The sequence below is a fragment of the Anomalospiza imberbis genome, chromosome Z (assembly GCF_031753505.1).
Source record: "Anomalospiza imberbis isolate Cuckoo-Finch-1a 21T00152 chromosome Z, ASM3175350v1, whole genome shotgun sequence".
Classification (NCBI taxonomy): domain Eukaryota; kingdom Metazoa; phylum Chordata; class Aves; order Passeriformes; family Viduidae; genus Anomalospiza; species Anomalospiza imberbis.
This window is the reverse complement of record NC_089721.1, coordinates 47,891,659-47,908,868: the sequence shown is the minus strand read 5'-3', so window position 1 is coordinate 47,908,868 and position 17,210 is coordinate 47,891,659. Positions and strand designations below refer to the sequence as shown.

Genomic DNA, 17,210 nt, shown 5'->3' with positions numbered 1-17,210 from the left:
CACGGGCCCCGCAGCCTCGGTGGCCCAGGAGAGAGGAGGCTCCCACCGCCGAGGAGGAGATGTGAGGGTGGGTGTGCCAAGGCACCGCATCCGCATCGCAGCTGCGAGCGGGCCCTGGTCGTCCTCCTCACATGGGGGGAAGCTACAATGACCGAGGTGCCGTACACCGCACCAAATTGTGCATGCAGCCTGCAGGGAGGCTTACTGCTATGCTAGAAAGGACTTGGCAGTGCCTCTTTCCCAAAATACCTACGCCCGCGTTCACATACACAAACAGAGCGTTGGACCTTAGCGTGCATCTATATCCCAGCTGTAAAGTATCTCATATCTTCTCCAAGCTCCTACTCCCTGTACTTAACTGCCTCAGTGACTCCACACATGCAGAAAAAATCCTAAACTCCTCCGGATAGTGTCCTGTGTTTTATGGTATTTAAACAAAATACCAGAAGAAATACATAGTTTCTTTTTCACAGCCAGATTTTTTCCTAACCAGTTTTTAATTTTAAAAAAGGCCCGGGGACTTTAAAAAAACCTAACAACTGATGAAAAGTTGTAGTATTGGCAACTTAAATTGGTACATTTTGACAGTATTGTTAATTTACCTCTTCAGGAAACACGTTGTGTGTCGGAGTCCAGAACATCCCTTTGGCTGCTCTGGATGCCTCGAGACCCTGGCAGGGGGCTCAGGGACCTTGACAGCAAGTCAAAAACACCTGTGGCTTAGATTTTAGCCCATGGGAGAGGCTGCCAACCTTATATGAGGAATTACAAGCCAAAAGGGCTCGAGTAGTGTAATAAGGGAATTGACACAGGGTGAAAAAGTAGAATTTTGGGTTTTTTTAGAATGTAATTCAGGGATACAATATGGAGGAATCTGGCCCTAGCCTTTTCTTCCTTCTTCTTGTCCTCCATATCTCAGTGTGACAGTGACAATTTTCTATTGGTCTAGGATAGGGACACACTGTCCAACAAAGATTTTAGGTATTGGTATGGGAACTGTAAACATGGTACACATAATTTTGAGTATATAATGTGGGACATGCCTGGGGCTCAGGGCAAACTGCCATGGCTTCTGTAGGTCAGAAAGAAAATATTTTAGATAAGAAGAAATAAACAACCTTGAAAACTCAGCTTCACACCTTCCAGACGTCTTCTTTGGCTGCTGGGCTAGGGAAAAAGGACTTTCATACTGTTGGGGTCTTGCCAACCCGACAGTTGTGTTAAACATCTTTGAAGTGTTTAGGCAAACCCCACTGCAAAGTAATCTACATATAAAGGTTTCTAACTAATTACTATGATAACTTGGTGTTAGTTTGGATTTAAATTCTGTTTTCCCCCTACTAGTGGATAGAGACAATATAGTTCAGTCACTCTGTATTGCACACCTGCATGTTTAAATGCCCAATGCCAAAATGCTACAGTATTCTCCAAAGGAAGACTTCAAAAATAAGAGTATGAAAAAATATGTTGAAAATAATGAAGAAGTGAAGGAAACAAATTTATTATTTAGACAACTGCTACCAAAGTCCCTTTTTCTGTTTTTAATACATTGTAACACTTAATTTCTTTCCCTCCTATGCTAATAGTTTCTATTCATCACTGATTTTCTATCCTATTCTGGAGGAATCTAACATTTGTAGCAAAAATAAGTATGCCTGGAGGCCATGTCTACTCCCTTCTTCTTTGCTATGTCCTGTATATATGGCCCTGGAATAGCCCCAGGTTACACAATTTAAGGTGTATAGAATATGCATGACAGATTTCCAAAATTATCAATTATTGGAGAGTTTCGTTAGATAAAACACTTCACTAGCAATCAAGCTCCTTCCCCCTGTTCTTCCTCTCAAAATAATGAAGCGGTTGGTCCTGAATGGGATCTAAATTTGTCCTTCTCTAAGAGGGACGTTTGCCCAGGTGACCTCTAGGGGTCCCCTCCGACCTACGTTTTTCTGTTATATTTCTATCGTTTTAAAAGATTAACAATAGCACTCTCAATGACTGGTAAATTATATCCTAGAGAAGTTTCATGTCCTAAACGCATTTTTCTCACAGAGCTCCAATTACCGCCTGTGTTTCACAGCCCATGATGGCAGGTCTTCTAGCGCCTAAGTTGTCTGTGAACCCGAAGAGACAGACACTGCTAGAATGCAAAAGTATTAATATTGCTAATGCTGCATTAGCATTGACCTTCAGGCTCTTGTTTTCATTATCATCATTATTTAGTGAAATTTCAATCTAGAAAATTAAAACCAACTGAAAAACCAGTAGGGAAAGCACCAAGACTAATCTGTAAGATTTATAAAATCAAGTAGCGCTGCAGATGAATCAATACTGTCTGCTGGATATTAAATTATAAACTTCTGAGGGTGACAGCTTTGTAAGTAGCTGTGGTAATCAGTGACAAATACGTACCAGCCAGCTTCTGGCATATTCAGACAATCTTGGTAGGTAAGAAGCGCTCTTTACACTGAACCCATTTTTTTCATTGTATGATGAGGGTCACGGGGAGGGGAGGGAGAAGGAAGGGGGGTGTTGCTGTTTATATATCCATTAGCCTAGATAACAGCTTTGGCCCCGGCAGCTCAGACACATTTTTCCTATTAGCCTACATCAGCCTACTAATCTAGTCAGCTTCTATGTGTTTTCAGGAACTGGACATTGCAATGATCTTAGCTTTGTGTGACATTATTTTCAGGTTTGGGCCAAACGCAAAACAGCTCTCACAGGCCAAAATAACAGTGCAAGCTTGACATTTTTAAGGTCAGATAGCTCAAGACCCAGAAGGTCTGGAAATGAATGCTTTCTACTGTCTGAAAGCTTAGGATTACAGCTTTCATCTCTCAAAATGCACTAATCACTGGCTGTAGTGGTGTGAGCATTACCTGTTGCTAGAAGAGAGTAGGCTGTTTCAGGGGCTCTTGCTGGTACTGAAATAGGTCGGTTTCAGAAATCAAAATGTTTTCAAATTCTGGTACTGGATCAATGAACTAAAGGAAGGCAGTTTTATGAATAGTATCTTCCAGACTCAAACATCTTATCTTCTTTACTAGCTTCTTGGTCTGAAATATCTAAGTCAATAGCATGGAATCAGATCTATGGTTTTCAAGCATAAAAATCCAATTTTGTCAACTATTCTGACTTCCCATATAAAATTTCACTGTGCCTTCATCCAATCTGTCTGTAACTCCTTAGCAGCATAAGAAACACTTAGGTTCCACAGGCAGTGATTTTCTATGTCAGGGAATGATACCTTAACATAACGTCCAAGCACTCCCGCATGCACAAGGAGGATGCTCTTCTTTGTCACTTAGAGAGGTGTAGTCTTGAAGGTAGTATTGGAAGAAATCAAACACTTTATTCTGTAAATGCTACTTCTGTCTTATCTTTGATTATATTTTATAATCACTGATTCAGAAAATAAAAAGTTGAGATAAAAAGAAGTACAGTATCTTGCAAACTAGTTACCGTATGTATCTACCAGACGTAGGAAGGCTCAACTTCACAGACATAGCCAGACTCACAGAAGCCATAAAGTAACTTTTATCCTTCACAAAGGATATCAGCCTTCAGGTTTCTAGACAAGCAGGTCTCTCGTGCTCTGTGGTTACTTTCCTTTGGTGTGGTGAGCCCATATTACTTTCTGTGTACATTCAGTAGGTTTCTCATACCCTCCTTTGTCCTCCAAGTTCAAAAGATAAATTTTATCTTTCTGCTTCTCTTATGGAAACCCCTAATCAGAGAGGAATGGAGATAGGCATCTTCCCTTCTCTCCCCTCAATGTCCAGACTCATCAACAGGTTGTTCCAGTGCTACTTTCTGTTCCAATGCGATCTGACAGTTTAACCTGTAAGCTCATAAGTTTGCAGTGGTTAGTTCTGCTAGTAGGGATAGCAAAGAATTTACATTTTCCCAGTTCATTTTCATATTCCTAATTATGACTCAGTGCAGCCAACTTTGACTTGCTGTGTATCAATAAGCATTTAAGTCTGCATCCCTATTTTTAATCCAGTGGATCCACTTAATTAATGCACGTATGTTCTCTTCATCAGTTGAAGACCAACTGCTGACTGAGACAACCCAAAGTCCTAGACAGAAGGGGATTTCATGTTGGTCCCTCTCCATCCTCATTACAGTCACTTAGAAACTACTTCTCAGCTCTGCCACCCTCTCCTCTAATTACTCAGTTCATGTAGTACTTGCAGTTTTCCCTTTTTGTTGTAGCACTATCTTACAGGGAAAACTGCAACTACTGCTCGAATCTCATGAGCAGATGGAAAGTGAATTTTAATTTCTGTATTAATTCAATTCAAGCACTACCCAACTGAATAGTCTGTGTTTCATAGGACTGTAGGAAGCAATATTCATTTGAGGACTTTTTGAAAGCTTTTACTTTTCCAGTCAATGTGAAAAAGCTTCAGAAAGTAAAGAATAAAGCTATCATGGAATTAAAAACTATACTGAAGCAAGGTTTTCAGTTTTCCTGGAAACAAACCTGTTTGTGCAAGGGTATGTGAAGGGAGAGAGTCTCTTCTCCCTTATAGGTATCTGATCAAGGACCTTTCAATACCAAAGGGCATAACAAATAAAGGGGAAGCCACAAACACAGCACAGAGACACAAACCCAACAGGTGAACTAACAGAGGCAAAGACAAGAAAAAACCCTAATTGACAGGTTATTAAAAAACCACAGGCAAACTGGAAAATTTGCAACTGATGAGGATGCAAACCTAAGGGTCTGGGGTGTCCAAGGCAATTGGTGTACCTGTGCAGACACATGAAGGATTAGCAGGAGTGGGGGATGGGGAGGTAGTGGACAGTGGTAGACAGCAAGGAGTACAAAAGGGACCAGTTACTCATAAAACACAGCCAGACAGCACCTTGTAAAGATAGCAGTTATGCACCAAGAGATCCTTCTTCCCCTTTTCCTAAGAAAAAGCCATATTGTCCTTCAGTAGCGAAAACACCCCAATGAGGAAAGAAATTACTATCAACATATTATCAGTGGCTACTAAATTTTCATAGTTTCACCAACTTGTTTGAAGTGTTGAGAAATCTCACTGGCTTAAAGCAGTCAAGTCCCATAGAGATAAAGATGCATACCCAGACATGCTAACCTGGTGTGACACTAGAGAACTCAGACACCTTTTAGTTTTTCTTTGCTTCATGCCTGCATGTATTAAAAGATGTAAGTTTTTAGTTCTAGAGTGGATGATGATAATGCTGAAACTGATCTTTCTCTTCCTATCTTCTGTTTGACTCCACTTGGTAATCACTAACTGCCATCACTAATGTAATCACTAAGTGCAACTTCCATTATGTCACTTTTCTTAATCAGACAGATGTGTGAGGCAGATTAATATTTCTGTTTAAACAAGCAACCTCATATAGTGAAAGAACGCAAGACCTTTAAAACTTCACAGGTTTCTCAGCTAAAAATCTTTGTTATCCTCATCTTTTGAGCTATAACACAATAGCAAAGGGTACCTCAGCATAAAACAAATATATACTAGAGGTTATGCCAGAGTTGAGAATATATTCAAGATTTTAAAAAAAACCAAAAAAACTGTCTCATATTAAATAGAAAACTTCCCACTTCCCTTGTGAACACTCCACTTCAGAATCTGAAGAACACTTGTCCTTTGTACTGGTTTTGCATGACCTGGTTTTTGGTAGCAGAGGGGACACAAAGATGGCTCCCATGAGAAGCTGCTGGAAGCTTCCACCATGTTCAGCAGTGCCAATCCCGGATGGCTCTGACAATGGACATGCTGTTAGCCAAAACTGGGCCAATGAGAGAAGTTGGTAACACCTCTGTGATTACATATTTAAGAAGAAAATCAAAACCAAGTGCACACAGTATTACTTCTAGTCAGAGAAGAGGAGGAGTGAAAGCATGTGAGGGAAACAACATGGAGACACCAAGGTCAGTGTAGAAGGAGGGGCAGGAGATGCTCCAGGCTCCAGAGCTGAGATTCCTCTGCAGGCTGCGGTGAGACCATGGTGAAGCAGCTGTGCCCCTGCAGCCCCTGGGGATCCATGGGGAATGCAGAAATCCACCCACAGCTCATGCGGATCCATGCCTGCAGCCTCTCCGCTGCTCAGCTGTAGCAGGGGAGGGTGAGCAAGTGACTCTTGTGGGTGCCTGGTGTTGTGCCAGTGTCAAATCATGACACCCTCCAAAGGCTGTCACCTTCCCCCAGGAACTGCTTTCCTAGCTTGTCAGACATAGCTCATGGAGGTAATAGCAAGACTTAGACAAAAATCAAAAAGAACTGCTTCTGTTGTGCTTTTTCCCATGCTGTGCCCCACAAATTTACCCACTCTCTACTGATACTTCTTGACATAACATTTCCACTTTTCTTTTTTTACCTCTTTACCAGACACTGCAGAAAAAAGTAGTTCTCCAAGTGCTTCAAATGTTTGGTTACAGAGGAAGTGGTGAATCCATGGTCTGACTTTAGAGGTGTAGAAGACCAAGAAGACTACAGAGTTAACAGCCAGATACTCCACATTTCCAGAAAAGCAGACACCAGCTTCTGGTATCCAGCAGTGGAGTTCCAAAGGGGTAGTTCTAAAGGGGGATTGGTAGCTCTGGAAGATTTAGACTTACTGGAACTAGAAAACAATAGAAGACTTGAAGCCCTGTGTCAGAGAACAAATAATTATTACAAAGTGCAAGCAGAAGAGAATGACCATGCAGACATATTTTTAACCTCTTTTCCTGCATAACTGAACAAGATACCAAAATGACAAGACAATCCTAGGAACCCTTAAGTAAATTTGAGAAATACTGGACCTACGGTTCCAGTCACACTATACAATATACATAAAATACAAAACCCTCAAAGAGTTTTTTCATATGCCATTACATTGAAATATCCCAGTGTCACTGCTTAATAAAAACCCAATCCTGACTACATGCTCTGATCGTTCAATGTTATTTTATATTGATATTTAGTCATTAAATACATTATTTAAATGAACCTTGGAATTATTTGGATTACAGCTGGAATTAAAGCTCTTTATAGAGCTACTGATTGCCTTGAAATACAAGGACTGGAAGCAAATTTACTGCAGCATTCACTCAAGTCTATGAAAGAGATCTAAACATCTAAGTCCGTTCCGCCAAAAAATCAACAATGTTTCGTAAATGAAAGCACAGAACTATACATAAAGTAGAATACTAGTTGAAGAGTTTAACTGCAGATCGACACTATGGATCCAGCTATTAATGTATTTGTATGTGCATAATTAGGAAGTTTACAAAAATAATGAGCATACCTCAAGTACCTTTTCATCCAGTTCAGATCAGGGGTCAGATTAGGGAGGGTTGTTCTTCAGATAGTCTTATAAAATTTATACAACAGAATTTATGTTCTAAAGGCAGTCAACTGGAATCAAAGTACAATGTACAGTAGTACTTCTATATATAATCTACCTTTAATATGAATCAAAGGAGGAATATTTTCTTAACCCAAGAGGTCAATTACCTGCTTTTAAATATCTGTGAAATGCTTTCCCTTCAACTGTAACAGTATAGGAATTTATGAAACCTGGAAAGACTGGCACAAGCTCTTCTGGTTGCTTCCAGATATTAGAAGAGGCAAGCACATCATAGAACATCACACTGAAATTTTAAAAAGTTAGAGAAACATAAGCAGCAATCAAATCAGCTGTCCAAGTTCTGCAATTCTAAACAGTATAGGCAAGAGTCTGTTGCCAGAAAGAAGTACCTTATAAAGAACTAACTCCTGTTCATCTCTATCCTTTTAGAAATTAATCTTGAACAAAGACCTAGGAAAGCTTTTGAAAAAGGCCTAAGTGTCAGTGTTCAAAAGAACCAAAAGTAAGTCTGCTTATCTTCACCTAATTCACAAGAGAAGATGAACCTCCTGTCAAAAGAAGCTTATCACCAAAGAGCTCAGCAGTAATTGTGTTTGTTGCACAGTGAACAAAAATGGAGTTCAGTGTTGCCAGAAAATAAAGTTTGTTTAGGAGATTAAAAGTTTATTTATAAACTGCCAACATTTAACAAAAATTATATTACACTATTTTCCATTTTCTACAGAAATACAATAACTTACAGCGGTGATTAGTCCATTTTGTCACTAATACATATAAAAACAAATCTGCTGATAAATAAGTGAAAAAAATCTGTTTACCAACCACCACCACTAAATCTGTACCTGTAAATTTTGGAAGACATCTGCATAGAATAGTTAGAACTGTAAGGGTGCTCTTTTTTATTTTGTAAGTAATTTTGCATTAGGATATGCATAAATTTAATTAACATGCAATACAAAATATTTGAGATAAACAAGGTAAACCTCAGCGTGCATAACTGGAAAACAGTGCTACGATGCCCTTTTATGTTTCTAACTAGACATCAGGAAAATGCATGTTTTATATGGTGGAATTTCAAATACCCTTTACAGCAAAACCAGATGTATAACCATGAAAATCTATACTTGGCCAGGCTTCACTGAAGGAGGACTAAAGGCATGGTGGAAGTCATCTAGTACTAGGTAACAACAAATAATTGCAGAACATCTCAAATCAACATTATGTAGATGCATTTTACAAAGGAGATTTGCTGTTAAGGTAGTGATAAGCATTTGTGGAGATGGAAGGGTGACAAATGTGCAGTTTATTGTTGATCATAAATGCAGACAGACAACACGCCTGGAGAACAGCAACACTCAGAGCATCCACTCTTTATTAAGACATTCCTGTTCAATATTGCATCCGTTATCACACAGCACTCAGAACCTCACCAGTCATCCCTAAATATCTTGCACAAACCTTGAGCACTGGTATCAATTTGCTACTGATATGCAATACTTCCAAAACTAAAGTGTTATCCTGGTTTGCACACAGGCATATTATGTGAAACTTTTTGCCACTAGAAAAGATGAAAAATCATGAAAGCAGGGGAGAGAATGGGGAGTTTTGAGCTGGGGCAGGAGGTGGAGGAAAGAGGGAGAAGGAGAGGAGAGAATAGAGGGGGGAAAAAAACAGAGGGAAAAAGGAAGCTTCCTTATCTACTGATACCCTGTAGTACCCCTAGTTTTTCTCTAGCTGCTCTTTTAAACCTCCAACATTCCATAACCTTAATGGCTCCTTTTCCACAGTGCTAATGACTATACACTATACTAACTGTTGTTTTTTTTTTTCTTTTAATTGAAGCCATAAATACAACCGTTTGTGAAAAACAAGTCCCTTACAATTTATCACACTAAATATGTCATGGCTATCAAGTGGAAGCTGATAATTCTCTCCACAGCATGGCCTGATCTGAAGTCAGTGAAGTTGGTGGGAATTTTGAAACTCATTTCAATAGATGTAAAAATAAAGCATTCAGATCACAAACAAATAACCAGATCCTGCAAATTACTTCTATACAAGGACCCTAGTGGGTTTACTTGTGGGTTTTTACTTGCTCCTTACTGAACTAATGAACACACAAATTAAGTAAGCCAAGATTGCTCATATTGACTACAGTCTTCCTTACCTATCTTTCTACCTAGCAGCTAGTAAGAGAAAATGGGAAAAAAAAAAAAAAAAGAAGACAAAGTATATGAGAGAAGATTTTTTAAGCTTTGCATTTAGGATAATAAACAATACTTTCAGTGACACCCTGTGATTTCAGGTGCACATTTTCCAATACTTGGAATGAATCACATTGTCTAAGAGGAAAGAGGAAAGGTGCTAGCATTTTCAGGAAAATTGCTTCCTTTAATGAAAGCTCTCAAATCCAGTAATTCAAAATCAGAAGATACTCAAAATTAAGAGTAATTATGAGACTATTTTATGTGATTTATTTTTACAAAAAGAACATGAGAAAAATACTGAAAACAAAGTACCAAAAAGACTACTTGTTGTTTGTTTTTAAATACCAGTTTAAGTCACTAGTTATACTTTTCTCAGTCTCCTGTGATGCTAAAGCACTCATCCAAAACAAGCCTGACCATTTCCTTTCCTTTGTGAAAAGTATCCCCTGGGTATTGACTGAGGACCCCCAAATTTTCCCAGCTTGCAAGACCTTATAAACTCTTTCACAGTCTCAAATACTCTCTACAAGCACTTGGAGTAAACACCATCACTAGTTGGCATTTGTCCAACTATAATGATAATCAGGCAGATTAAGACAGAGAGGGGAAGCAATAGATCTCACTGCTTTCAGCAGACAACCTGGCACTGACCCTGCTAGACTCAGAACAGGTCATCCATAGAGAGTGTGTCAGCAGATAGCCAAATGTGAATGATTTTTGCAAAGTTCACAGGACATAATTACAGTTCCGCCATCCATCCATTCACACATACATGCAGACTTATTGTGGGAGAATAAATATAGATAATTTATTCACAGATAAATTCCCTACTGATTACCAAAAAAAAAAAAAAATACAATAATCCCCATCTGACAGGAATGCATCCTATGACAAAATAAGACCAGTGAAAAACAAACTTAATGCTTTACATTCACTATCCTGTAGAACACTGGTCATTTAGCAGATTACTCTTCAGTGTCTTACTGTCCTGTCATATTTTTAGTCTTTGTGCTACAAAATTTATTATTTATCTACATAAAATTTACAATGGTCACAACTGTGCATCTGAGAAATTTTCATAGAAAAAATATTGCAAAATATTATGTTCAAAACTAGTTTTATATCCCCCTAATAAGAAAGCTATGAGAATTAAATATTTTTGCACAAATCTTGATAAAATAAACATTTCCCTACATATAACAGTACTTTGATGAACTCAATGATGTTATAAAATTAGAGATTATTGGCTCACTTGAACACTGTAGTGCTGTCACTACCTTGGATCTTAATGCTACTTCAAAACATTTAAGACATCTATTATTTTGATTATATTAAAGTAATGAGATTATATGAAGTTAAGTGTGTTCCCAAGTACAGCTTTCAGTTTTTAATTGTAGCTACTTCAAAAAAGAAAAACTGATACAAAAGGGAATGAACACAGTAGGTACATTTCGCTTTCTAAAAACAAATTCTGGTACCTCATATCATTTATGTGATTTTTTTTTTTAAACAGCAGATTTAAAAAACCACATTCCTTTTATCTACTCATTACATGAAGCCATTCAGTAAATCTTACTGTATTAATGATGTACCAGTTTCATAACTTTATTCACAATGAACAGACAGGTGTACCTCATCCAAGAAAAGCTCTTTGTTTAACCATAATTATATTCCATTCAGAAAATGTCTCATGAAGAAAATATGCACCTCACTGTGGGTTCTCCCCAACTCTGTCTATACAGTAGGATGTACAGCAGGTTCCAGATGGTGCAGATAAAGACATTAAACAAACCAGACTTCAGTTAAGAATTCTGTTTTCCAGAATAACTCTGTTGCATGTAAGCGTTTGACAGCCATCAAAAAAAATTTAGCATGCAGAATCCTAACAAAAGGTTTTTAAATATTGAATCTAAGACCTATGGTGCATCAACACTGATGCTGTAAAAAGCTTCCCCATCATTACAACATACTTTGAGATACTAACTACTTTACTGAATATGAATACTACTAGGAAACTCAGAGAATAAATCCAACAACTGTCAGGAGGTTCCTGCAAGACTGCAACAGCAATTCAACACAATAACAGTATGAAGCAGATGAGATGGTGAGGTCTATTATACATTACTGGGTACACTGTTGGCATGTGGGTAGATTATAAAATACTAAAATACTATGCTAGACAAAAAAAAAAGTAATTAAAAGCCAGTTACATGTTTAGCTTTTTTTCCTTTTTGATCAATAATTATAAACTGTAAAAATGTGCCCTAATTCACTATAATAGACTATGCCCTGAGAAGTAACATTATACATTAAGCAAAAGCCACTAGGAAGTGTTAGGTCTGCCGTTCAAAAGTGTAATATATGGAATTCCCTGGAAGCATATTTCCTCCATTTTTCAGCAACAGAGTTGTTTCTTCAGAGGAAAAGACAAATGAAAATTTATCTTAGTTCTAGTTTTTCTAGCTTTAACTACAATATTTTTTCTCCATTCTCCTTCAAATTCTCCCTGGAAAACTTAATAGATTAATTGATAAAGCTCTTGCTTTTCACATCTAAAAGAGGATATAGGCTTAGCATGAGGTTCTGAAATAATTGAGCCTGATGAACTCCACTTATGGCCATCAGTCAAAATATTTTTTGGGAGGTAGTCAGTTACTCAAACACAAAATTAGGCCACCTCACCAATGATTTGCTACATTCTTTTTTGCTGGTTGGAAGAATAGAGAAGAGGCTGAGAAGAAACATACCTCTGTGTACACAGGGAAAATTATCATAAACAGGGACACTGAACTTCCTTTGAAACTAACTTGAATATTAAGTGCATTTGAGAATTGGTGAGTTACATCCTATTCTTTGTATCTGACACTGATAAAATAGTAAGATCTATTTACACATATCTTTCATCACCCAGTGAGTGCAAAGATGCATTTTGAAGTGACATCTACATTTCAGTGTCAGTTCACTGCTTTTTCCAAAATTGTTCTACGAGATACAATTCAGCAGTTGTGGGCTTTTCTCCCCATTTTCTAAGTGCAATGGTTCACCTCCTACTGGATTTTAAAAAATCCCCAAAAAGCATTCTTCCCTTACAGAAGGCAAAACAAAACTAAGCAAACAACAACTTGTCCAAAAATTTAATCATCAAATCTCTAAATTATTATCTCTTAAATTATTCTCTGGTACTCACATTTTGCTTAGTGTATTATATGTTCTTGAAAAAAGTATGCTTTTTGAGTCTGGTTATGCAGACAAACTTTTCCAAAACCCTTTCTTTCTGTTCATCAGTATTACACAGTACTGTTTTAAAAATTCATTAACTATCTACTTAGGAAAAAAAATCACTCCCATCCATAAAGTCTAGCTACACATTCTAACTAAGCAGCACTAGAATAAAACTGGAAATGCCAGAAATTTTCATTATAAGACAAAAATCTAAGCTTTCTCACTGTATTATCATTTTGCTTATTTGTCTTAAAGCAAATTACATATAAGGTAATTAATCAAATAGTATAAGCTGACAAGTTACTTTATCCCCTATTTAAATGATACATGGATTTTGTTGTATAAAGAATATGTAAGCAGGCAATAAAACACAAATAAACAGACATGAGTTCATTAAGAATATTAATCAGAGCAGCTATAACAATGTGTTCCAATGACTTCATACAAGTTTGTTATTGTAGCTGTCTTTAATGCTGCATGTTTCTCCAATGACTGTAACGCACAAAACAAACAAAATGCCAGTGAAATAACAGTTACTGTATTTAGCAGCTGAGATTTACCACTTTAAAATGTGGTTCCTTCTATTCCAAATTCTGTAGTTTCAAATTACATTTGTTCCTCGAAACCCTTTGTTTCTAGCACAAAAAAAGTTTCTACAAAGACTAATCCAGTGAACAAAAAGAATCAATTCAAATGACACATATTACAGCAGAAGACAAAATTATGAAAGATCCTGACCTTTACATTAAGATGTTTAAAGACGTACAAAGTTTGATTTTATATTTGAAGAAACTTCAGAGAGTGAGAGCCTTGAATTCTGCAGCTTTGGCTGGACTTTTTCTCTGCAGGAATGTTCACTGACTAAATTATTAGTCTCAGATCTCTGAAACACAAAACAGCTGAAATGATTTATGTAAAGTAGCTGTGCTCAGTACATTAACTACCAATGGCCTAAAGCCACTTTCTTTTTTTCAAGCAGTGCCCAAACGGGACTCTGCAGTAACACCAAGTGGTCAGACAGGCATGCTGCAAAGATCATAGTTCCAGAACTTCGCATCAGTTTTGAGCTTAATGCAGTATGTTAGAAGTACCTCTTCAATCAATTCATGCATGAGGCTTCAGGACATTGACAGTTCAAAGCAATTTAGATATTATTTTCCTTCTTAATATCATTTATATAGTTACCGTTAAAAAATTAAAGCTCAAATTTAACAACTTACTGTTTGCATTTCCTTCAAACAGAAAGATATTACTTGTTTCAATTTCACTGTTTAGTTTTCAGGTCTGCAAACACTTCTAAATGTAACTATTCTAACTGGATTTAAAAAATAGAGTGTAGGGGAATATTTCCATGAGGTGCAGACTTCAAAACCCCACACTTATGAGTTATACTACAGCCGTCAGTGTTTTACAAAAGCAGTAAGAATATCAGCACCATCTCTAATCAGAGTTCTCAGAACATTTTCCAAGTACTAAAATTCAATGCAACTCTATTCAGTTACATAGGACCAAATCTTGTCATCCTACAAGAATGCATCACTTGTGCTGACATGAATAGGAACTATACACATGTATATGAGGGCACCCGCTTAAATGTTTATGATGCCAAGTTCAAAAATACAGAACTTCCACAATACAGCTCTGAGAATGCTAACTAAGACTCCAGATTATAGTCTGAAGAAGTTTCAAGTCAGATTCTAATAACAGTATTTTCTTCTGAAAGCGTCAGTCTTTCCAGTGCAAGAAGAGAGAATCTCTTCCCTTCCACAGGTCAAGAAATGTTTCCTATCATGCTCCCACTTCAAAGATTGCTCCTATCACTACTATTTTTCTCATAAACAGGTAAATTTTGCCAAGGTAAACAGAACACACAAATACATTACTAAGTAATCTATGACCAAGAACCTGACCTTTAGTCCACTGCCCCTTGACTTCACACTTTCCAGGTTCATGAGTCATTAATGGGATACTGTTAATCAAGCTGACCCAGGCTCCTACACATACTTTAATGTATCATCCACATTCACTAAACATCAGGTCTCTTGGGATGTGTAAAAGTTCTTGCTCAAGTTAAGATCTTAAGTTCAGACTCCTATTTGTACTTGAACCCACCCATTTGTCAGTGACCACTGAAACAACATCTTATGACAAAATCATGCTCTCAAGCCATTCCCCCATCTCCTTCAGACAACAATTATGTTCTTCTGCAACTAAAACCATCAACCAAAACACCACAGCATCTCATAGCACCTCAAATCTAATGACCATGTAATACATCTATACCTATGGAGAGGCAGGTGTGGATGCCCTCTGAAATAAACCTTTGACATGGAGATGCTCAAGCCTAGAACAGTCTTATCTGTGTACTGTAAACAGAATAGTGTACATTTAGAAATGTCATTTTTAGCTACTTTGTGCCCGAAATGGATCATGAACATACTTTCAAAGACTGGAGGTGGTTTGTTTTCATTTTGAAATGCAAGAGTAAACTCCATTCATCTAACTACTAAGAAGTAGTAGGAACTTCACATTTTGAGAGCTTTTTTGATTCAAAGTGACACCTTTTGAGCAGGCTACCTGTGTTTTTCCTCCCTCATTGTTTCTGCCCAACAGAAACAGTATCTTGAAACTTATGGTCAAGAGGCATTTGGGACAGAAGATAAATAAAGCAATTATGGCAAGGACACTAACTTGAAAATCTAATTTCCCCCCAGAAAACAGTCTGCTTTTAAAAGAGGCAATGTTGCCATTGTATAGACTTCTACAGTTGTAGAATGTTTTCCCTGGGTTTGTGTACCAGCGCAATTCTACTAGTGTAAAAAATCCCTTTTACAGACAAATTCTAAGGAAATGACAAAATACACCATTCATAATTGATTTCAAATTCCCTTAAAATTTACAGTTATGTAAACAGAGATATATGGTTGGAGTAGAGCTCTTCTTTAAGAGTAAAAATGGAAAAAAATCCAAAACAACAAAGACTGAAGCTCTTCAAAAAACAGAAGGGAAGGGTTAGCTCCCTCCTCACTGTCACTGTTTTTATTAACTGTATAGTCTCAATCATCAGTTGGAAGAGCTACTTTTTACTCCATCCAATATTGGACTTGTAGGGTCTTGATTACGTACAAGTTACCAATGTGTGATTTGGTAGGGTGAGAATCTGTAGTGTAAAAAAGACATTCAGAAATGTGTATCAAGTGTGATTGAATCTGGATTGTTGAGATAAAATAAATAAATAAACACCAAGTAAGAAATGAAGGTAGCCTGTTTTAAGAAAACTATTCGCAAATACAGCTCTGACTGTGGGTAAATATGTGTTTGAACTATTTTCTGCCACATTTTCCTGTATCTGCTTTTAAAGATTTCAACATTATAGACCTTCCTATGAAGCTAACATGACAATTAATAAGCAAACAAAAACCAAGTTAAAACAGTAAAAGCCATCACAGCTCCAAAACTGGTACTGAAGCCTTCAGAAAGGAACACAGTATTCTGGTGTTCTACCAAAGACTGCTCTACAAAAATAATAGCACTCACCAAATAGTCTGGATCCAATAAGGTATTACCATGATGCCATACAGAAACAAACTGGCAACAAGTTTAGCTGATACTGATAGATTCTCCCATTTTTTCAGACACTCTGTTTCACAAGCATTTCAAACTTTTTTTCTTTTACCTCTTTTTTTTTTAAAGTCAAATGATTCAGAGTCCACCTTAATGCAGAAGGTTAAAAAAAAAAGAAAATGTCATGGTAGGAAGCTGGTAAGAGTGACTTCTTTGAGAAATTAAGTAACAAAATGCATTTGCTTAATAAAAATGTATGCCAGTTCTTTAGTAAAGTGACAGATGTCTACTCTGAAATTTAGCTTTAGGACTGACCATCAAAAGAGAGAGAAACACAGAGCTAGCTAACACTTTCAACCAAGACATGCATTTGTGTCTGAAAAGAGAATATTGCACTAAGAGAAGAACCCTCAAAGCTTTCAACGTTTCCTTCACTGACCTAAAAATGTAACTAACCATTTCCTATAAGCAGTAGCAAACCTGGCTTGGTCCACATCCCTACAAGTTGATAATACTTTATCAACAAACCGGTATTCCATTTCTGGACCAAGAGGGTCCTGCACAGGAGCACGCTTCAGGCGTTTTGTTTCTTGGGTATAACCTTGTTTGCTGCTGGATTCATTCAAACCATCAACATCCATAGCTTGTGCCATGTGACCTGTTGCAGGACTGTGGTGGGAATTATTCAGACTTTCATCACTGCTGTCCACAGATACCGCTGTACTCACGAGAGGAAGTTTGTTGCTTAAATGCTGCTGAAGGTAGAATACACACCTTCTTCAAAGGAAAAGAAAAGAAGAAAAATAAAATAAAGTCATGCACTGAAAATAACCTGCTGTTGCTGCTGAACTGTTTCAATTCATTTGCCATCCC

At 37.4% G+C, this 17,210-nt stretch overlaps 1 protein-coding gene across 2 annotated transcripts in view; it reads right to left on the bottom strand.

Annotated features, from left to right (window-relative positions):
• Nucleotides 1–7,990: 7,990 nt before the first annotated feature.
• PTAR1 (protein prenyltransferase alpha subunit repeat containing 1) overlaps nucleotides 7,991–17,210 on the bottom strand; it is a 43,065-nt gene continuing 33,845 nt past the window's right edge. The window contains exon 7 of one of the 2 annotated variants that reach the window (XM_068176662.1): nucleotides 7,991–17,114. In XM_068176662.1, coding sequence (XP_068032763.1) covers nucleotides 16,769–17,114 — 346 coding nt within the window. In that variant the 3' untranslated portion in view covers nucleotides 7,991–16,768. The remainder of the gene's footprint in view (nucleotides 17,115–17,210) is intronic. The other variant, XM_068176663.1, reaches the window with a different exon arrangement.